This window comes from Equus asinus, chromosome 18 (assembly GCF_041296235.1).
Source record: "Equus asinus isolate D_3611 breed Donkey chromosome 18, EquAss-T2T_v2, whole genome shotgun sequence".
NCBI classification, from domain to species: Eukaryota; Metazoa; Chordata; class Mammalia; order Perissodactyla; family Equidae; genus Equus; species Equus asinus.
In genome coordinates this window covers 26,494,253-26,517,193 of record NC_091807.1, presented here as the reverse complement: position 1 = coordinate 26,517,193, position 22,941 = coordinate 26,494,253, and the positions used below count along the sequence as shown (strand labels likewise).

The following is a 22,941-nucleotide window of genomic DNA, read 5'->3' as shown; positions in this document are numbered from 1 at the left end:
AGTTCCTCTATTTCCCTGTTATTTATCTTCTGAGAATTTCTTATATACACATACAAACATATTCTCTGTAGGTTTTTCAAAAATATACATAAAGATTAATACTGTTTTGAAACTTGTTTTTTTTCACTCAGTAGTACATCACGAACCCCTTCTAGTCAGTGTATACAGACCTGACTCATGTTTAATGGCTGCATATGTCACTCCTGTTCAGTAACAGTGATATACTGTAATTCCTTACTGATGGACATTTAGGCAACTTCATTGTTTTGCTGTTACAAGTAATGCTGAAATGAACATCCTCTAGTGTATGATATAACTTTTATATATATATTTTGTATATGTAATATATATAATATATAAAATGCAAATTATATACTTTATATGTATATATATATATATATTTTTTTTTTACTTGCACTTGTGCAAATATTTCTGTAGGCCTGATTCCTGGGTAAAAGGGAATGCCCTACCCTTCACCATTTTCTGTACCACAAATTTCTGACCATTTTACTTGTTAACCGAGAAATGACTTGAGCTTCAAAATATGCGGAAAGCATTCAGCTTCAAGGAGCACCCCCTGTATGTGAGGACCTTGTGAACTTGAGGATAGAAAGGAGCTCTTGGCCTGCTTGCCTGGAAAGTGCAGTGGTCCCTTGTAGACCTTTCGTCTTCATTGTTTTCAGAATTTCTTCTAAAAGGAAAATTAAAACAAAAGGGAAAATCCAATTACGTCATTTGGTGAAGTGTGTATGATCACTAACAGTTTAACAATTCTGTTCATCTGAACAAACAATGTATACCATGTGAATATCTACTGAAGTGAACTTGGACTTCAGATAGATGAGAGCACTCTGGATTTTCAAGGTGTTGCTGAGAATTCTAATCGGACTGAATGCTGTGGTAGCCTACTCTAGACTTAATGGAAACATTACTCATACTTGTCACTACATTCAATGATTATTTTTTAGTTACTCGGCTCCAATTTCTGCTCTATATCCTTCCTTTTGGATGAAAAATGTCAATGGGGATATGGGCAGACCATCTAATGACATTGCAAAGTGGTAGCACATTGAGTAGCTTATTTCTTTCAGCAGTATTGAACAAAAGCAAAATTTTCTTCTTGTAAACAAATAACACTAAAAAGACTGAACTAAGACAACCAAAAAAACCCCTAGTAATCAGGGCGTGATGTGAGGGGCTGAGGATCCAAGGTAGAAGATAACACTTCTACCTACCATGAAGTTTCACGATAAAACTTCGGATGAACTCAGGAATATATAGCAGAACTGTCAAGGGCATGAAGGCTAGAAGGTGGAGACAATATTCACAATATTGAGGGTGAGGTGTTAGAGATGAAGACATTACTGATTTTGTATTTGAACATTACTTTAAGAATTAGGGAGAAAACTCCTCCCGCCACCCCTCAAAAGACGGTACTTTTTAAAACCAGAAAAATCTACCTCTCAAAAATCTCTCTCCTCTTTCAATATGAATGTTATGTCTGTATTAGCCATTGTCAGTGATTATATTCATTAATATTCCAGGTTACTTTATAAATTATAGCCTTTGATATCATTAACTTTGGTTTCAGCAATGTACATGGTTGAAAGATCAACTGGTCTGAATTACCTGGATTGTTTTCTTTAATGGTAACTAAATAGAATAATCCTCTTGGTGAAAGGAGATCTGGAACCAGCGGAAAGAACCTGTCCATGACTTCTCGACCATTTCTGCCACCAGCCCAGGCTGCCTCTATTCCGTGACTTCCTACCTGTGACCAATTAGAAAGATTTTGTTTTGACTTAAGTCAAATTACACTGAGAATCACAAACTGAACCTTTTTGACAAGTAACATTCAGCAAACAAGTGTATATCTTATCCTTTACTGCTGATGAAGGGGCAGTAAGGTTGAATCTGAGCCCACCATTCCCTAGCATGTGTGATCTTCTGTAAGTTTGTCATCTTTGTGAATTAGTTTCCTCCCTTATCTGTAAAATTAGAAAACAATAGTTTAATTTGTAAAATTAGAAAAATGATAAAAAATTGCTTTTGTCCACTGTTAGGAATAAATGAAGGAGTATATTTAAAGTTTGAGAACAGTGCCCTGCACATATTAAGGGCTTAATAATAGCTGTTACTATTAATACAATGCCTAAACTAGAAGGGAGAACTTGTAGCATACGAGATCTCCTTTGCAGAAGCAAAGTTTCAAAGGCCCCAGCGCATCTGGCAGTCTACTAGATTATGGTATGAACCACAGAGACCTTTCTCAGGAACCTGTGTGTTACATAAAGTGCACTGAAGCACTTTTTCCTATGATCTAATTATGTCGTAGAAACAAAACCCCAGAGAGTTTATATAGCATTAAAAATCTTTAGATCCTTACCATTATATATTGTTTTTAAAACTAAAGAATATTTTGGAAAAAAATCACTCAAAAACTACTTTAACCCTAACACAATTATTTTCTATTTTATTTCCTTCAAAATGGTTTTTGTCCATATTTTAGTTTAAATTATTTACATACAATGGTGCCTTCTGCTCTTATTCATTCAACATGGCATATGTTTCACTATGAAAAATAATCTCTTTATACCTATAACCATGTATATATATAATTTTACAAATAAGAGAAATATGTTCATACACCTGCTTCAGAAAAACTATACTTCTCCCTTTTACTGTTTTGCTTGTCTGCCCCTCCCCCATCTTCTACACACACACACACACACAGTTTTTGTTCTTGTCCATGTTTTACAAAGACAGGATTCTATTCTACATTCTTACCTGTATCTTGCTTTTCTCACTCAACAACACTTTATGGAAATCTCTTCAAGTGATCAGGTATAGTAGTAATTTCCTCTTTTAATGGCTGCATAATATTTTACAGTGGACACCTATCATATCTTATTCAGCTATTAATAGGCATTCACTGTGTCCATTTGCTTACTTGTTTGCATCTAATTTAAATTACTCTCATATCTATCTTAAGCTTCACAATACAATTTTCCAGAGTTAATCACATTAGGGAATTTATCAGTTCCTCTGTTTCTTTGTTGGCCTTTCCTCCTGGAGCCTTCCCTTTCCTGGCATTCCTAGAATGCCCTCTTTTTCTGGGACTCATGTCTTCCTTTTCCTTGGTTTACTCCCTTATTTTGGTAGAGCCCATTCTCTGGATGTTTTACCAGGTAAAGTGGTCTGTGGACAGAGTGCATGGTGATGACAGCCTTTGCCAAGTCTGTCTCCCATCATTCTGTTCCAGTATGGACTAGGACCCCTCTGTGCTGGACCCTGTTTAGATGCCTCCCCAGGGATGCTCAGCTGGGTTTATCTGCTTGCACTAGAAATGACCCTCCGGGAAGATCTCCTGGCACCAGCCACATTCTTACAGGCACAGAGGAGACTCTCTGTCTTCACAGAGAGGAGTCATGTTTGGTGGTTTGTTGCCTTCCTGACCTGGGCCTTGCTATGCCTGCTCCTGATCCTTGATAGGTCACAGGCACAAACCAACAGGATGTGACCCCATGTTTCTGGATATTCTAGTAACTGCAGCCACAGTCTTTTATATGCACAAACTCCTATTATTTGTATATTCTGTCTCCTGGATCTCACCTCTAAGTCTCTTGTCTGTTAACTTCATGATTTCCTTCTTTTTATCTTCATGCTCTGGGCACTGAAATATTTCTTTCACCTGGTTTCCAGACCACTGATTCAGATCTTAACAAAAGACCACATCCTCTTCTAATTCATTTCCTAATGTTTTACTTTGTAAAACATATTTTTAAGCTCTAGGATACGGGCCGGCCCAGTGGCACAGTGGTTAAGTTCGCATGTTCTGCTTCGGTAGCCTGGGGTTTGCCGGTTGGGATCCCAGGTATGGACATGGCACCGCTTGGCAAGCCATGCTATGGTAGGCATCCCACATATAAAGTTAAGGAAGATGGGCACGGATCTTAGCTCAGGGCCAGTCTTCCTCAGCAAAAAGAGGAGGATTGGCAGATGTTACCTCAGGGCTAATCTTCCTCAAAAAAAAAAAATATATATATATATAAGCTCTAGGAAATCTTTGCTGTGCTGCAGTCTCCAGCTAATTGCTCACCTCATGGAAATTATGACACTAGCTCTCTCTGTTGGGACTGTAACAGAGCCCAGGGCATTGCCTATGCTCAATCATCTCTATGCCCTAGCAGCTGTATGGCTCAGGAGAAGCAAGCGCATAGTAGGCGGAATGTGGGCAAAAGGAAGCCCATTCATGTCCCCACGTTCCCAGAATCTCCTCTTTATTCACTAGACTTTCCAGTAGTAGACCTGATAGACCACGATTTACTTAAGAGTTTCTCTTCTGTTACATATATGGGTTCATATTATTTGCCATCATAAATAAAGATGTAATAAACATATTTTTGTGAATTTCAACTTTTATTCTATTGGTGATTTTCTTAAATTAGATCTCAAGGACTGAGATTATTGGGCTGCAACATTTCTATCACCCTTGATACTTATTCTCATAGTCCTTTCCTAAAGAGTTTTATTAAGTTGCATTTCCCTCAACTGCTGTTCACCTTATGACAATGACTTTCCTTCTCATATGAGTTCATATGTCAGCAGAGCAAGTTTCTTAGTTGCTTAATTGCCATCAGTATTAATAGCAGCTATATAGACCTCTTCCATCCTGGCAGAGGTAAGTGCAGTATTTATCATCCTTGCCAGAGAAAGATCATCAATGAATAAAGTAGGTACATAATTCAAAGGAAAGCTAACCTCAGTCCATTATTAAACTTTGTCTGCCTTGAAAATTCTCTCTTTAAATTGGGAAATGGTTAATATGACTTATCCCTTCACTAGTGAGATTTTTAAAATCATATATTTCAAGATTATTTCTTTTCCCTAACTGAAATGAGAATTGGTTCCCCACCCCAAACTTCCCTAATAATACCTGTGAAAGGGGGAAACCTGAGACTTTCAGAAAGAGTTCCCATGTGAATTTAAGGTTGATTAACAATATTTTGTTTTGCAAATTTGTCATTCGTGATAAAGGATACACACACACACACACACACACGAATTTAAACACCATGGCCTGATCTGGATGGGATTTTTAAGGATGAATATGGGTCACAGTTTGTATTTCCATTAGTTTTAGGTTCTTTTCCTATGTCTACCGATAGTACCCCTTATTGACCATTAGAAGTAAAATCAGAGCAGTCTGTGTTAATTGGCAGCTGACTGATGTCACATGATTACGTCTATTTGATTTTAGAGAGAAAATAGCTGAAAATATTAGCAATTAAAGATCTGTTGTAAGATTTACCTCTTCAGGTGGAGTCACTACATAGGGAGGATTAAACACCAAAAGATCAACGTTTCCCTTCAATCTTGGTAGCAAGCCTTTGACCTAAATGTTCAAAAGTCAGAATTTTAGGGCAGACTCACAATTAAATAGACAAATAAGTCTTTAAAAATACTCTCCCATGTTCTAGAAAAAAATGTGTTAGAAGGCCAAAACTGTAGATAGAAATAGACATAAATATTTTTACATTTTCATCCACACAAAAATTATACACATTTTCCTAAAAATAAGGAAATTAAACTATTTATTAGAATGAACACAAAATGTTGCAGAAAGCCTCCGCTCCTCGACAGCTTATACGGTGACACTCTGGGTTCACTCTTAGAAGATAAAATAAGTCAGAGGCAAGCTTCCCTGTGTTCTACGTAGATTTGTACACAACTCTAAAGTTATAGCTGCTAACTTAAAGATTTATTTTCTATAAGCAAGAGAAATATTTCATGAAATGATAGAAAACATCAGAAGGTGGACTTTTTTTTTGCTTTCTATGTCTTTAATTACTCATAAATTTACTGACTGAAACAATTAGATATCAAAGAAAGAAAGGACTGAAAATGGTGGGAAGAGATACTGGAAACATCAGTTGGCGTTTTATAAATCTTTAAACTGGGTACAATTTTCTATGGAACAAAGAAAGTGTCGTTTTAAAGAAAGTGCATTTAGGGCTAAAGTATTCCTCTGACTGAATTAAATAAGTATTTAAAGAATCATGTCTGATCATGTCATCCTGTATCTTCACAGGCACAGGAAAGTAAAAATATGGTATCTGTTGAGTTCTCACCCCTAAAGCCATTTCCTTCGATTATCACTGTGTACTGACTCTTAGCCATGACTTCTGAGCCTGTTTCTTGAGATGGACTAACTGCAGTACCTCAAGGTAGTGTCCAGAGTGCTAGTTATTTTATTATCATTCTCGCCATGTTTCCCATATATGCACAGGTTACTACCATTATTTACTGGATATTTTTCTTTATTTTTAATCTTAATTTTTTGATGAGGAAGATTCATCCTGAGCTAACATCTGTTGCCAATCTTCCTCTTTTTTTGCTTGAGGAAGATTGTCCCTGAGCTAATATCTGGGCCAATCTTCCTCTATTTTGTATGTGGGTCACTGTCACAACATGCTGACAAGTGGTGTAGCTCCGTGCCTGGGATCCAAACCAGCAAATCTAGGCTGCTGAAGCAGAGTGCACCAAACGTAACCACTACACCAAGGGGCCAGCCCCCTGGATATTTTTCTTTAAATGGACCTTTTTTGGTTAAATAAATTTGCTGTAAAAGAAGACTTACATTACGTTTCCATTAATGGAAAATCAGTACTGCTTCCTGGAAATAGAAATGACCACGAGAATAAATGCAATAAAAATGAAAGTGTGTTATTGTTATAGTTACTGTTGCCAGTCTAAGAGTGACCTAGGCCTGCTCTCTCTTTGTTAAAGGGGCATTTGTAAGTGCTTAAAAGGTGTTAAAGAACGGCACCAAACTAAGACCTCCTCCTAGTTGGAATCAGAATGGCTGAAAGAGAATTAAAGAGAGAACAGCTTTTATATCATGGGATTCCAAGTTATTTTAATACTCAGTCATACTATCTAAGTAGTGGGCACATCACTGAGCTACTTACATACATTGTGAAACAAGCCTGAGAATTCCATTTTATCCAGGTTTCTAAAAGCAATCCCATCTACAGCATCTTAATAAGCCAGTTACCTGTGCAGTTCAGGGAGAACACATGAATAGTAGCTTTGAAGGGACATTACAGAGGTAAGTTTTCTTCACTATTCATTTAAAAAGAGAAAAGAGAATCATTTGGGGGAAGTAATTCAGGTGTATCTTTGTCTGTAAGTAGAAAGATGACTAGTCACTCTGCTGTTACCTTCTAGTAATGATGTTGGAAAGTGAGGAAATACATGTGAAACAACCAAAAGCTTTGTTTTCAATTCCATAAAGAATTTAAGTTTCTTAAATTGTTAAAAAAGTCCAAAGTGTAATTTTCCACAAATGTTGAGTAAGGAAACTAGAAAAGAATTTGCTTTGTAGCTATTTATGATGGTCCTAAGGTACTATATACTAGTAATCATTGTAGTGCTGGATTTTAAATAAAGGGAAAAATTGATATTAAAAATATAGAAAATTATGAAGTTAAAAAGAAAATGGATTTACATAAGAAAGTCACTGTGGGCTACCTATAAAGTCTAATTACAGGTATCCCTCACCCATCCATATTCAGCTTCTGGATAGTCCCAGAGCACTAGAAGATTTCTAAGAATTGAGAAGTAAGCAAAAAAGGCCTCTGACAAGACATTTTAAATCCGTCCAGCAAAACGCACTTTATTCATGCAAGAGGCACATAATATTCAGAGCCCTTTAACTCTTAGTTTAAATAGAAGTCTACCTAAATTAATCTAGTTTTTAACAGCAGAAAAATTTCTAGTAATACGTAAAGAATTTCCTACATCTTTGGCTTAATTCCTTCTAAGCTTCAAAATCATTTTTGGGTTTAAAAAAGAGAAATGCTAACTAGCCTTATCAGTAAGAGAATAATACAGGTCAAGAAGCACAGAAAGCATTTATATTTCTTAGGCCCTCCTGGTACATGCTATTATATTTCCTTATAAAAAGGCATTTCACATTTGTAATTAAAAAAATTCCAAAATTATCTAAGTTTTACTAATATAATCTACAGTATTGAAAGAACTGCACCTGAAAAACGGATGATGTGTTAGTTAAAATAGAACGATGCTTCTGCAGTTGTTATCTGCTTTCACCTGTGCAGGAGCCCTGTCCCCTGTCCTCTGATTACATCTCCTTGACTTTGACTGGGGAAGCTCTACCTCCGCTCATTCTCAATCCAAGTGGCTGGGTGGGGCGCATCGAAATCCAGCTGCCGGGGTGGGACTATGCCTCAGGCCTAAGCCAATCACGTCCCTATTCTAATCCCCCCTGACCACGTATGACACTGAGAGAGAGGCACACGACCCAAGTGGATACAAACGATACTCATTCTGGGGATTCTGCTAGAGTAACTGAATAGAAAGGGTATCTTTCTGTGGGAGGTTGCTGAGAAATAAGACAGAGACATGCAAACATCTTGATATCATGAAGGGAAAGACTGCCTAGGCATAGAGCCACCAGAGAGAAGTTCAGAGCTAAGAAAAAGATGCCTGTAACATCATTTGAATTCCTGGAGCCAGCTGTGCGTGAAGCCAGCCACTCTTTTTATTTCAGTTTGAACTGGACTATCGTTTCTGATCAAAACATGCCTGATCTACAAAAACTAATGGAAAGTCCCTTTGAATTGTGAAAAGATGGATCATGTCAGTTAAGAATTTGTAAATTATGTGGTATACTGTTTAGTGGGTTAACAGCTAATTCATTAATCACTTAAGTTTCTTTGACCTAAATCATCTTGATCTTAACTTATTTGAAAAGGAAATGAATTATTATTGGACAAGGATTAATAGCTCACCAAATCTGTAATTACTGGTTGAATGTGGACACTGTTACAGCGGGCTGTCTCCAGGGTGCAGGCTGCTGCCTCAGGGTTGATATCAGTGCACCTGTAAACAGAAAAGAAAGAAAACTATAGCCCATGTCTATAATACCAGCCTGTTACTAAAATTCAGGGAATGTTCCATTCCTTTTATATAAAGCAGATTTAGAAAAAAAATTAGAAGGCTTTAACAATGGCAAATAGAAATAGGACAAATATTTGTTATATTGATGAAAAAGATTAATGTAATATTCAAGAGTAGAATACACCTACACACATCTGAAGTAATTCACCAGGTTATGAATCCAGCAACGGAATACTATGCAACCACCAACATGAAACTTAAAAGGAAGTTTTGAAAGGAAAATGCTCATGATACAATGCTAAATGAAAAACATAGGAAATGAAAATAGGGGAAACACACTTGGACTGTGTGTGGTAAAATTTATAGGAGATTTTTATTTTCTTCTTTATACTTTCTATATTCTCAAATTTTCTAAAAAAAATTTTAGTAACTTTTTTCTGATAACCAAATTATTTACCCGAACAAAAGTTCAAATTTAGAGATGTCTTACAATTATTATGCTGCGTTTATAATTATGCAGTATGATGGAACAGTTTTGAACATACAGTTATAACTTTTAAGGAAGCATAATTTGCAATCTGAGTCCTTACTATACTTAAATAGACACTATCAGAAACATATTATTTACTTACGAAAATGCCTTCATTCAAGCAATCATACCCACAGCCAATCTCTTAGTGGAAGACGTGGATGCATTTCATATACTTACACTTACATGTACAAGGCTTGAGGACCTATCATAGAGGCTAGGAATGCAGATACCACTCCAGACCCTGATCCTACTTCAAGGCATATTTCCACTCTAAAAAAACAAAATAAAATAAATATTAGTACAGCAGGATTAAAATATACATCACAAAAAGCTCATGCTACTTTTAATGTCTATTTCTCCAGCATCATCCTTCGCCTGTAAATATATGGAAATAGAAATTTACAAATAAGCTAATTTCCAACAACCATGTCATGCTCATTTAATATTGCATAACTCAAAATTGTTAAAATTTTTGGTGCATAATTTAAGTCTGTAAAATATTAACATAATAGATGGCTTTCAGTGAATTTCTATAAAACACTACACAAAAACTATGGAATGCTAACTTAGGGTTGAAAATATTAATATGAAACACATCAGCCCTTTCCACAAGGAGCTCCTAGTTTAGCATTTCCTACAATGATGGTTAGTATTATTAAAATATTTATGAGTGATGTTTCTCTATCATTTTAAAGTAATTCATAAATCCATCAGCACACCCTAGGGGAAAAACAGTTCCCCCAATCTACTGATAATAAATTTACAGGAAAGAAATTCCTTAATTTTTACAGCTATATGCTGAATTGGGAAAATACCCAAATGTCTGATCTTATAATAATCTTAAGAATGCTATTGAATATAATAAATTCATTCTACTGTATTTTGTCCTTCAATTAAATTTATGTCCTTGCCTATAATCTTATATATGCATCAAAAGGACCAATTATCCCCATTACAGAAATAGGTTTGATAGGATTTAGCGGCCTCTCTAGCACCTAATATCCCAACTACTCACAACAAACTCTCAGGGTTTCTCACTTTTGGAACTAGTCTACACATCCGACAAGCTTTATCATGCTGTAGAAGGCTTGGTTGAATCCTACCAGGTGGCTTCTATTTGAAAATAACTAACATGGTCTCATAAATGATTAGAATTCCAAGACCAGAAATATCCAAGACTTTATAACAAAATCAGCTCCTTTTACAGCATACTTTGCAATGCAATCTGTGCTTGTAAACCTTTCTGGGATATCTTGAGAATAAAAGACAAGTTATAAAACAGTTCTGTTCCACTCTATTTTCCAGTAAATCCAAAAGTTCCATCGTTTACAATGAAACACTAGTTTAATAAGAGTTGGGACATCTTATACATGGAAAAACCCGACCAAGTTTAAGAGGGATAAATAAACACAATATACATCTTTGAAGGCTGACAGCTGTTTGTTTCATCCTGAGAAAACCCATTTCAAGTCTTGATCTCCAAATAAATCTAATTACCCAAATTCCTGTTATTAAAAAAGTTACACGGAGGTGCTCATTTTTTATGTAATTTGAAATTCACAGCAAGCATTTCAACAAGTCAATTTTAACATAAGGTGCTAGAGATTACTAGTCGTATTTAACTATTTAAATTTTTTACAATTACATGAAAAATTCGGTTCCTCTGTCGCACCAGCCACATTTCAAGTGCTCAGTAGCCGTATGTGGCTAACGGCTGTCGCTGCAGAGCTGGGTAAGCTATTCACTGGGTTCAAATATACTTCCCCACCGCCGTGTCTCACCACCTCCTTTCTGCCTTGTGCCCTTCTGTTGCTTGAGCGCTTTTATGTATTGAGTAAATTAATAATGCCACGCGGCCTCAATATTGACTAAAAACTTTAATGTTAATAAGCAGCAATGGTTTCCGATATTTTGTTTTTGGATGTGTTACAACATCGCTACTCTCGGGCACGTGTTCCTCAGAGTAAACAGTTGGAAGGAAAGAGATACATCCTGGCTTGGGAAGGAGGCATGAAGCCCCTGAGACGAAACCACCATGTTGGCAAGGGTAGGCAGATGCCTGGCACACTCATTCCGTGTAACTACAGGAAAACCGTGAGTACAGCGTTCTGGTGTCGCACGTCGCGAAGTGGGCCGACCCCGCCTCCTCTCCGGGAGGGCGGCGCCAGTCCTTTCCTCGGCGCTCCGCTGCCACCGCTCGAGGACCCCTCGCCCCCTCCCGCAGGGACCCTCACCCTCCTCGCACCCCGTGAACTCGGCCGCCGCCGCCTCGAGCGCGTCCAGCAGCAGGAACGTGTCCTCCGCGGGCTCGTACACGTCGCTGAAGGCGCCGCGGCCCACGTGCCCATGCAGTGGCGTGGGGAGTCCAAGCGCTGCCATCTTTCTTTCTCCGCCCCACGCGCACGCGCTCAAAGCGCGCATGCGTAAGTGCGCGGGCGCAGGCTGGGCAGTGGGGGCGGGGCGCTGGAGGCGGAGAGTCGCCTCCGGACTTGCTGCTGACAAGTTTGTCAGTGGATGCTGTTGGGATTTCTAAGCAGACGGTTGCATGGTAATCTGCGATAGTGACATTTGCTTTCTTCTTTAGAATATTAAAGTTTGTTAGATTAGAGGGCATCCTGTTGTTTCTAAGGGGAATTTTTTTTGTTGTAGATTTAGAAGCTTTTTCTATTCCTAGTTTGCAAAGATTTGCAAAAATACATAATGCTTACTAAACTTTTCTTTTTTTACATCAACTGAACTTTAAGCTTTAAGATTAAGATTTCTTTTCGTTTAAGTTTTTACTGCAGTATATTACAAAAATTGCCTTCCTGATGTTGGCTCACGAAAGCACTCGTTTTATAAATCTCACTCAAGCAAGATGATGCGTTTTTCTTTTAATATACTGCTGAATTTGGAATGCTAATAATCTAGCTCTGTTTTGTATCATTTCCTTAATATGTCTTTGTCCTTTCACTGTCATTCTTTCATCCTTAAACGTTGAAACACACATTTTCTCATGGTGTTCCTATTGATCAGCATCATATCCTCTTTTAATAAAGGTAAAAATTCTGACATACTTTCACTTCTGCTTTTTCCAGTGTCTCCCAACCCCAGCTCCCATGTAAAGATCACCTGAGAGTTTAGATGATACTTTTTGATTTTTTAAAACAGCTAACAGTGATTTGAATTTAACTGTTTTACTGGCTCTCTGATCCTTATATCTGTAGTGTCCTATATTTTTCCCTAGGACTCATATTTAGCTAGAATACATTCTTTACTAATAATTATTGATGGTTATATCCCAAAGATCTTTATTTCACTCTTCAACCTAAGAAATAGTTTGTTATGTAAAGAATTCTAGGTTGAGAATCACTTTCCCTTAGAATTTTTTTTTTTTTTTTGAGGAAGATTAGCCCTGAGCTAACTACTGCCAGTCCTCCTCTTTTTGCTGAGGAAGCCTGGCCCTCAGCTAACATCCGTGCCCATCTTCCTCTGCTTTATATGTGGGGCGCCTACCACAGCATGACCTTTGCCAGGCGGTGCCATGTCCACACCCGGGATCCGAACCAGCGAACCCCAGGCCTCCGAGAAGCGGAACGTGCATGGGAACTTAACCGCTGTGCCACCGGGCTGGCTCCTCCTTTAGAATTTTGAAAATATTTCTCCAGTGTCTTCTTAATATTCAGCACTGTGATGAGACGTAATGCCAGTTTGAGTCTTATTCCTTTGTAGATAAGTTAATTTTTGATTCGGGAAGTGTTTATTTTTGGTTTTCTGAAAGTCTCAAGGTAGAAGACGCATTTGTGTATGTATACCTATATGTGTGATGGTTAATTTTGTGTGTCAGTTTGACCGCTATGGTGCCCAGATATTTGGTCAAACATTGTTCTGGATGTTTCTGTGAGAGTGTTTTTGGATGAGATTAACATTTAATCAGTGGACTTAATTAAACCAGATTGCTCTCCATAACGGGGGTGGGCTTCATCCAATCAGTTGAAGAGCTGAATAGAACAAAAGACTGACCCCCCCCCCCCCCCCAGAGCAAGAGGGAATTCTGCACCAGATAACCTTTGGGCTTGAACTGCATCAGGTTTCTGGAGAACACTGACTAATACAATATGTATATATATTTTTCTTTTTGTCTTTTTGAATACTTGATGGACTCTTTCAATACGATCAGTCTCTTTCATCAATTCTGGGGAATATATTTCTATGTTTTTCTATGATTGTCCCTCCCCTCCATTCTCTGTTCTTGTCTCCTGGAAATCCAGTCACATAGACGGAAACCGACCTAGATGTCTTCAGCTCTTTTTGTTTTTCTTCTTTCTTTCTGTCTTAGATTGGGCTAACTGGAAACAGACTCTGAGGAGGGGAGCTGCATACAGGAAGTTTACTGCCAAAATTCTCTAGGAGATAATACCCGTGAGAGAGAGAGAATCAGGGTAGGGCAGAGGGAGAAGCTGCACTTTGATACACTTGCAACTAAGTCCTCAGCTGACCTTACAGGGAGCTCTGGAGCTGGGACGACCCTTCAGATAGTCCTGAATCCAAGCGAGCGACTTGATGTGCCTTTGGGGGGAGGACATAACCTTGGGCAGGGAGTTCTGTCTGAGGGCAATTCCTGGAGAGTTGTCTGTGAGCTGTCAACCACCAACAAGTGGTGGAGTGACTGCCTCAGTCCCTAAACGGGGATCTGGATGGCACATCCAAAGCACCCACTACACCATCTCTTTGTCATTTTGAAGGAAATTTAGGCTTCCGGCTAGCATACCCTCTCTTCGGTTGAATATATTCTTTTTGGCTTATCTATTGAGATTTTATTTGGTAAGCATTTTTTTCCCTAGTACAGGGTTTTTAAAAATAATAATCTTTTGTTTCATGGATGCATTATCCATTCTCATCCCTTTGAGGTTTTCAATTATACTATTTTCAAAGTTTCCATTTGTTTGCTGTGTAAATTCTAATTTGTTTGGTGAAGTTTCTTTTGTTCGTTAAGTTGTGTGTTACTCTTTCATGGTGTTTGTTTAGTTCGGATGTTTAATTTCTGGTTGCAAGCCCATCTGTGTAGTTGAGGTTTTGTTAGCCTGTCTATGAAGGCAGTATGCACACCAGTCAGCCTCCAGGGGTTTTGGAAGAGTGGGTTTTGTACCACCAGGCAGGACATACCAGTAGCTTCTCTTAGGGAAGTGGAGCTCCCTACTCATCCTGAGCATGGCCTCTGGCCCAACACTGACTCCCAATGCTCCAGTCTGTCTCTGTTCTCTACTCAAGGTGAGGCATTTGGGGCAGCCCGCCTACTGCTCTGCTGTTGATGGAGTCAGCCATCCTGGTGGTTGCTCCAGGACTCCCTCCAACTCCTTGTGTCCACAGCCTCTACATCTGGAGTTCTCCTAGAATCACTTCCAGTTTTCCTTTGACAATCCCATCCTTTCTGCTCTCTTTTCAGGGTGGGTGGGACACTGTGTCACCTCACTCAGTATCCTTTCCATCTTCCTTCTAGTATGCCTTCCTGAATTACTGAGGCTGGAACCCTCAAAACTACATTTTTTTAGATTCCCTTGAAGCTCCAGTTGTAGATGTGATTTAATCCTACCAATCATTTGCAAGACGTGAGTTTTAGAAGGCAGAAGTGGAACATTCTGAGGTAGAGGCTGATTTCTGTTGCCTCTGTTATTTCTGCTGGCAGGCTGCATAGTAAAGGAATTTGATTTTTCTGCAACAACTGCGGCAGGATGCTCAGTGTTGGGACTCTAGCTTGATGGATGTTGACAGGCAGGGCACAGCACCTTCATTTTACTGCTGCGGGTGGTGGCAGAGGGGCTGGAGCCAGCAGCTGCAGCAGCTGATTCTTGATCCCATGGTTTCCTGACTGTGGCAGGGCCAGAAGCTCAGTTCTGTAATGTGGCTTTAGGAGCTTTTCATGGAAGTTCAGCCCAGAGCTGATCTTCAGGTCTACAATAATTACGATACCCATTGGATATCCTGTAATAAATTCCTTTTAGCTTAAACAAACTAGAGTGGATTTTGTTGGATGCAATGGAGTCCTCACAGATACTGGGGGATTCCTGGCATTTTCTGGTCTGTTGCAGTAATGCCTTCTTATTTCAGAGATGTTTTAGATTTGTTTTTTAAAGGGTATTTGGTTCCATCATTGCTAGTGGTTTTTGGTGGTATGGTAGTAGGACCAAATATGTAATCAGGCATTGTGATTTCATCTTCTTAGTGAGAATTCATTTTTCTCAGAGGCAACAGAGTCTAATAGCATACTGTAATGAGGGATATGTCTACTTTTAAAAAGGCTTGAGTCCAAGCCTCTTGCAGCATGAGATAATATCTCTGTTTTTTTCTGGCAAGAGATATGTAGCAGGTTCTTGCCCCACCTAAGCCTGTCTTGCATTTTAATAGAAACCACAAATTGCAGCTGGCTGTCTTCATGACACCCAAGAGTGGCAAGAATCTTGACTAGATTCCCAAGTCTCCTCTTGATATAAGGGGATTCGGTAGGGGATTTCAGTTAATTCCACCATAGTTTAGTAGTTAGTGAAATAATGCATGAACCTAAGATAGATTATTTTCAGTGCATCTTGAGAAATGGTTCTAAACCTTTACAACCAAAGAATTCTTTCCAAATGCTTTTTGTTTCCATAAAGCATCAGTGCTTCAAGGTTGATCATTATACTTAAAACACTAAGACATAGACTGGGGGAAAATATTTGCAAAAGACACATCTGATAAAGGACTGTTATTCAAAATATATGAAGAACTCTTAAAACTCAACATAAGAAAAAAAACAACCTGATTAAAAAATGGGCAAAAGATCTGAACAGACCTCACCAAAGAAGATGTACAGATGCAAGTAAGCATATGAAAGGATGTTGCCGTTATATGTCATTAGGACATCTCAAATTGAAACAATGAGATACAACTACGCACCTATTAGAATGTCCCAAATCCAAAACACTGCCACCACCAAATGCTGGTGAGGATGTGGAGCAATAGGAACTCTCATCCATTGCTGGTGGGAATCTAAAATGGTACAGACAGTTTGGAAGATAGTTTGGTAGTTTCTTACAAGACTAAACATACTCTTACCCTAAGATCCAGTAATTATGCTCCTTGGTATTTACCCAAATGAGCTGAAAACTTCTGTCCACACAAAAGCCTGCACATGGATGTTTATAGCAGCTTTATTCATAATTGCCGAAACCTGGAAGCAACCAAGATTTCCTTTAGTAGGGAAGGATAAATAAACTGTGATACATTCAGACAATAGAATATTATTCAGCTCTAAAAGGAAATGAACTATGAAGCCATGAAAAGATATGGAGGAAACTCACATGCATATTACTAAGTGAAAGAAGCCAATCTGAAAAGGCTATATATAGTACGATTCCAACTATATGACATTCTGGAAAAGGCAAAACTATAGAGACAGTAAAAAGATCAGTAGTTGCCAGCGGTTAGTGGGATGGGAGGGATGAATAAGGGGAGAATAGAGGATTTTTAGGGCAGTGAAACCATTCTGCGTGATACTATAATGGTGGATACATGTCATTGTACATTTATCAAAACCTATAGAATGTACACCACCAAATGTGAACCCTAATGTAGCTATGGACTTTGGGTGATGATGTGTCGATGTAGGTTCATTGATTGTAACATATGTGCAACTGTGGTATACTAGTGTTGATAGTGAGGGAGGCTCTGTGTGTGTGGGGGGGTGGGGTGATGAGATTTTGCTGTGAATCTAGAACTGCTTTAAAAAATAAAGTCTATTAAAAAAACTATGATTCACTAAAAATATTATTTTTTATTTTTTGGTTAGACTTGGTGTAATTTTAAACATTTTTATTAAAATTATAATTAAGAGTAGCATCAAAACAGCATGTTTCAGTTAATAATATGGCTTCTATTATTATTACTGTTATCATAATTATTATTTGACTTAAAAATCCTCAGTAGTGGGGCTGGCCCAGTTGTGTGGTGCTTAAGTTTGTGTGGTTCGCCTTGGTGGCCTGGGGTTTGCGGGTTCAGATCCCAGGTGCGGACATATACACCACTCATCAAGCCATGCTGTGGCAGCATCCCACATACAAAATAGAGGAAGATTGGCACAGATGTTAGCTCAGGGACAATCTTCCTCAAGCAAAAAGAGGAATATTGGCAATGGATGTTAGCTCAGGGACACTCTTCCTCATCAAAAAAGAAAAACAAAAGAAAGAGAGGAAAAGAAAAGTCCTCAGTAAGGCTTATAAATTTAGTGATCAATGATGTCCATATTGAGAACAAAATATTTATATATACTTGAAAAAATTGCTTTTTGTTCTTCTGATGTTGCTGTTGTTAACATTCTCATGCTATAATGATCTCAGTTAAAAATGTTGAAAAGAACCCCTCCAATACTGCACAGCTGGTAGAGTAAGCGTTGTGGTCACCTGAGATCACAGTTTTGTTTGCATCAGCCAGTTGAATTGTCAATATGGTTACTCATCCATTGGACAATTTCACAATCTTCTTCTTAAATTTGGTTGCTTTGGACACATTCTATCCTGGAAACAAAATCTGGGCTCTGTAATAGATTCAGAAACAGTAAATTCGTGTCTTTTTTCCAGCTAGTACTGGTAGGGTTTACACATTTACTCCTGCACCATAGGAACAGCTGCTTGAAAAGCTGAAATGTGCCTTCAATTCTATTACTTTGGCACGATAGAAAGTCACGTAAAAGAAGGAGACTCCCTCAGCCTGTCTATAGTTGGAAAATTAATTCTTTTAAGTGCTTTTAAAATAATCTCTACAGGTGGTCAGATCTTCTGAACTTAGGACCAGCAATGACCTCATCACCTTCAGCTGGTCTAAAAGTTATCTTTGGCTGCTGTTATTTTACGAAATCTTGTTAATTATGATTGTTTTTCCTAGTTATAAGTCCTTCTGGATAAATTTTTATAAAACATTTATTTTTATCGCTTACATAACTACATAAAATATTTTCATTGGTGTCAAAATGTCATGTTATTGCCAAACAGATTCCATTTCAATTTCTAGAAATTATTGGAAAGTTAATATTCACGTTTTAATGGCACCCTTGCTGTACTATTAAATCATGCCTTACTGAAATTCACAACAGAAGTCATAATTACATTGCATTTATACAGAATAAAGCACAGAATAGACAACCTTTCCAATTAATCTCTCTGGTTAATGATTACACTTTCCCTTTTTAAAAGATAAATCATGAGTGAAATTCAGTGTCTCTCTGAAACTGAGTTTTCGTGAAAATGATTATCACCATTCACTTCTCGTTTCAGTAGAGTGATATTTTAGTTTAGCAATCATAAGCCAAATCTTTCTCCTGGCTTACGATTAAGCCTCTACCCTATCCATTTAGATTTCAAGAAAAAAAATATTTTAAAAAGTAAGATTAGGCAAGAAAGTCATATTCCTACCTAGGCATTTGGTTTCCCCTTAGAGACATTGATTCAAGAAAACTCAATCTCCATAGACATCATTTTAAGAATGTAATTGTTTAATTTCGAAGCTACGGTTTTGGGTAGAAAACACCCTTTGGGGGTTGCACATTGAAGAGATCCTGAGAAATGAGCTTTCAGCAGTAATCACATTTACTCTGTCTTTCCAACCTGGAGGCATCTGGGAGAAGCCCATAGGAGAGTTGGAGGATGACTAGAAGAGGGCTGACTTTGATCAGGTCTGCCAGAGTATCTACATCACTCTGAGCCTTCCCACATCCTACGTATTCCTTCCTACGGACTAAATTGTGTTCTTCACAAAATTCATATGTTGAAGCCATAACCCTCAATGTGATGGTATTTGGTGCTGAGGACTTTGGGAGATAATTAGGTTTAGATGAGGTCAGGAGAGGGCAGGTCCTCATGATGGGATGAATGTCCTTATAAGAAGAGACATCAGAGAGCTTACTGTCTCTATCTCTCTGCCAAGTGAGCGTATGTTTAGAAGGCAGCCATTTGCAAGCCAGGTGGAGAGTTCCCACCGGAACCCGACCATGCTGGCACCCTGATCTCAACTCCTAGCCCTCAGAACTGTGATGAACTAATGTCTGTTGTTTAAGCATTTTGTTATGGCAGCTCAAGCTGACCAAGACATCTTCCAAGGACAATAGACTTGGAGCCTGAGCACACGCAAAAGGTGCCCCGGGTAATTCAGATGGTGGTTTAGGCAGTTCAGAAAATTTCAATTATTGCTTCAATACCCTCATTTAGTGTATAAATAGAACCTCAGAAGGTTAAGTTCAAGAGACAGCATTAGAAGAGCAGCATTCCAGTACAATCAACTAACAGTTTGTAAGTCAAATTACCATTTTGCATGCACTGATTTGCTAATGAAAGGAAATTTTCTAAGAAGTTGTTATTCTTGAGGAAGTTAAATTTATAGTTTAAATTCTGGAATGTTCTGAGCTGGGCACTATGCCTTCTCCATAGTTCTCATTAAATATTTGTTGATTCAATTTAAAATGTTTTCTACCTCATGACATAGATTTAGTAAAGAGTAGGGTCCCTATCAAAGACTGCTACATTCTTGGGAGAAAGTAGACCTTTATGGCCTATTCGTGCTAGATGTGGCACTTACTACTTGGTTGTGAGAGTGAAATTTTCCCTAGCAAATTTGGAAAAGCAGCTTACAATAGGTAATATACACCAGGAGCATCTTTCTCTCCAGACTCAACTCATGTGCCTATTATCTTGACTTTCCCCAAGTCATCAGAGCATATATTGAAGTTACTTCTTTTTTCCCCAGTTTTATTGAGATATAATTGACATATAACATTGTATAAGTTTGTGGTATACAACATAATCATTTGATATATGTATATATTGTGAAATGATCACCACAATAAATTTAGTTAACATCCATCACCTCACTTAGTCACAGTTTTCTTTTCCTTGTGATGAGAACTTTTAACATCTACTCTTAGCAAGTTTCAAATATACAATACTGTACTGTTAACTACAGTTATCATGCTGCATATTTTATCCCCAGGACTTATTTATTTTACAAGTGGAAGTTTGTACCCTTTGTCCTTTTTGTCCCTTTTGAATTGGGTGAAGGTTGTAGAAAGATACAAACTTCCAGCTTAAATTAATTCTAGAAATGTCAAATCTTACTTATTAAAAACAAATGCCATGTATATGTATTGTGCTACATCTTTATTCTTATGAAATATTGCTTGAAACAAGTAAGAATTCATCTAGGACATAGCCAGTTTTTGTCACATGTAGATTTATGTTGTAACCAAATATGTTGTGACAGAATTTTACCTGTAGACCCAAGCTGGACATATTCAATTGTGGTAGACAGAATAATGGTCCCCCAAACATATCCACATCCTGATCCTCAGAATCTGTGACTATGTTACCTTACCTGGCAAAAGGGGCTTTGCATATGTGATTAAATTAATGATCTTGAGAGAGGGACAGTATCCTGGATTATCCAGATGAGCTCAATGTAATCATAAGTCTCCTTCTAAGAGAGAGGGAGCAGAAGAGAGAGAGAGAGAGAGAGAGAGAGAGAGAGAGAGAGAGAGAGAGTTGAAGATGCTATGCTGCTGCTTTTGAAGATGGAGGAAGGAGAGGAGCAAGGAATGCAGCTGGCCTCTAGAAGCTGGAAAAGCCCAGGAAATGGTTCTCCTTAGAGCCTCCAGAGGGAACACAGCCCTGCCAATGCATTTTAGACTTCTGATCTTCTGACTTGTGAGATAATAAGTCGGACTGTTTTAAGCCACTAACTTTGTAGTAATTCGCTACAGCAGTAATAGGAAAATAATACATCAATCACCACTGATTTTATTTTCTTAACATGTTACAACAAATACTAATTAAAAGCAATTTAAATTTTTGACACTAGTTTTCAAATCTTTAGATACAAGCATGGTAGATATAAAAGACTGGCTAATTGAAACTTCCGACGTATACTGGCATATCAAAAGAAGGGAGAGCTGGTCATGAGCATACAGTGCTTGTCCAGTCCTTTAACACCCAGCAGCCATTCCATCTGCACCTGTTCACCCGACCTGGGGCTACTGAGCACTGGAAATGCACCGGTGTTGAAATGAGATGTGCTGCAGGTGTCAAATACAACACGAATTCTGCAAAGAAGAATGTAAACTATCTCATGAATGATTTTGCAATATTGACCACATGTTGAAATGATTCTATTTTGGATATATTGAGTTAAATAAAATATATTATTAAATTTCAGGTTTTTTTCCTTTTTGAATGTAAAATGAGAAAATTTAAATTACATTTGTGGGTCCTACTGTTTCTATTGGACTGTGCTGCTCTAAACAGATGATTCTATGCAATAATGTAAGGAACACAACGTAGATTATTTACCATGTCAATGAATATGTTATTCAGTAATGAATATACAAATGCAGTTGAGAGAGTTAATAGGTTTATGTATATATGTTTTATTTATGTTAAAATTAGCATCTCTATTTGTTGTAGTCACATCCTCCTAGAGTCTGATTGCCACAATCGTAAGTTAAATTGTGATGAATTAAGTTAGACTTTGAAAAAAGATCTGGAGAGAAAGCCTAAGGGATTGCACAGCTCAAAGGTGGCATTTTTTTTTTTGGTGGGGAAAGATAGGGTTTTCTGTTGTGGGTGAAAATGATTTTTGCACGTGTTTTTTTGCTTTTTTTCCAAGAAAGGACAGGTGGTCTATAAATCTGAAGGCATGGTTACTAGGAAAACCTTAATTTTAGGTAACATTTCTTTGTAAAATCAAAAACATATTTTTCCCCTGGTGTAGGAGTACTCTCAGTAAAGGCTTAGTACTAAAAAGAAAAGGCAGCCTGCGGATGACATCATCTAATCGAAGCCATTAGGAGAAATCTGAAACTTCTGGATTCACTAACACAAATGTGTCCGGATGAGAACAGAGCATGCTATCAAATGAATGATTAGGTTAGAGCTACCTAGACCATCGGTGAATTTCTACACAGTTTAGGAAAATGGATAGAACTAGTATGACAGCTTCAACATTTGGGATACGTGTGCCTTTTCACCTGCAGGCAGTAAGGATAGTTTTGAATCTCTTAGATCTTTGTATCTTCTCACAAAGACCTCACGGACATCACATCTTTCTTTCCCTGGACAAAACGAATTTCTTTTGAGATCAGTCAATGTTTCATAAAGGCATCTAGCCAGCGTAATTTCCTGGACCAGATTAATGTTTGTAGGATCAAGAAATCTTAGGAAACTAAACAGAATCTGTAAGCAGTTATATTTTGGGTGATGATTACCTTAGCGTTCAGGGAGGAAAAAACTATATATGTGTGTATTAAGAATACATATATATATATAATATATATGTTTGTATATATATATAGAATATATATGTGTATTAGGAATATACATACACATATAATGTATATATGAATACATATATGTTGTGCATATATACATAGATATTATGTATATATCAACACATATGTATTATATATTATGTAATATACATACATAAAGTGC

At 37.8% G+C, this 22,941-nt stretch overlaps 1 protein-coding gene across 2 annotated transcripts; it reads right to left on the bottom strand.

Annotated features, from left to right (window-relative positions):
- Positions 1–410: 410 nt before the first annotated feature.
- On the bottom strand, positions 411–11,893 carry N6AMT1 (N-6 adenine-specific DNA methyltransferase 1). Of its 2 annotated transcripts, XM_014866293.3 has the most exons (6): positions 11,703–11,893; positions 9,641–9,727; positions 8,817–8,907; positions 5,312–5,395; positions 1,630–1,771; positions 411–691 (listed from the first exon to the last, which is right to left on the bottom strand). In XM_014866293.3, exons 1-6 carry the CDS (start codon positions 11,876–11,878, stop codon positions 564–566), a joined length of 708 nt encoding a protein of 235 aa, XP_014721779.2. In that variant the 5' UTR covers positions 11,879–11,893; the 3' UTR covers positions 411–563. The 2 variants fall into 2 exon arrangements, with proteins under 2 accessions (XP_014721779.2, XP_014721792.2); XM_014866306.3 differs by lacking the exon at positions 5,312–5,395.
- Between the last annotated feature and the right edge of the window lie 11,048 nt (positions 11,894–22,941).

Coding starts and splice junctions, on each gene's coding strand:
- N6AMT1 (XM_014866293.3), bottom strand. CDS start 11,878: ATGCGCGCTTTGAGCGCGTGCGCGTGGGGCGGAGAAAGAAAGATGGCA. Junction 1,772..5,311: donor TAGTGACTCCACCTGAAGAG/GTAAATCTTACA, acceptor AATTGGTCACAG/GTAGGAAGTCACGGAATAGA. Junction 692..1,629: donor CATTAAAGAAAACAATCCAG/GTAATTCAGACC, acceptor TTTTCCTTTTAG/AAGAAATTCTGAAAACAATG.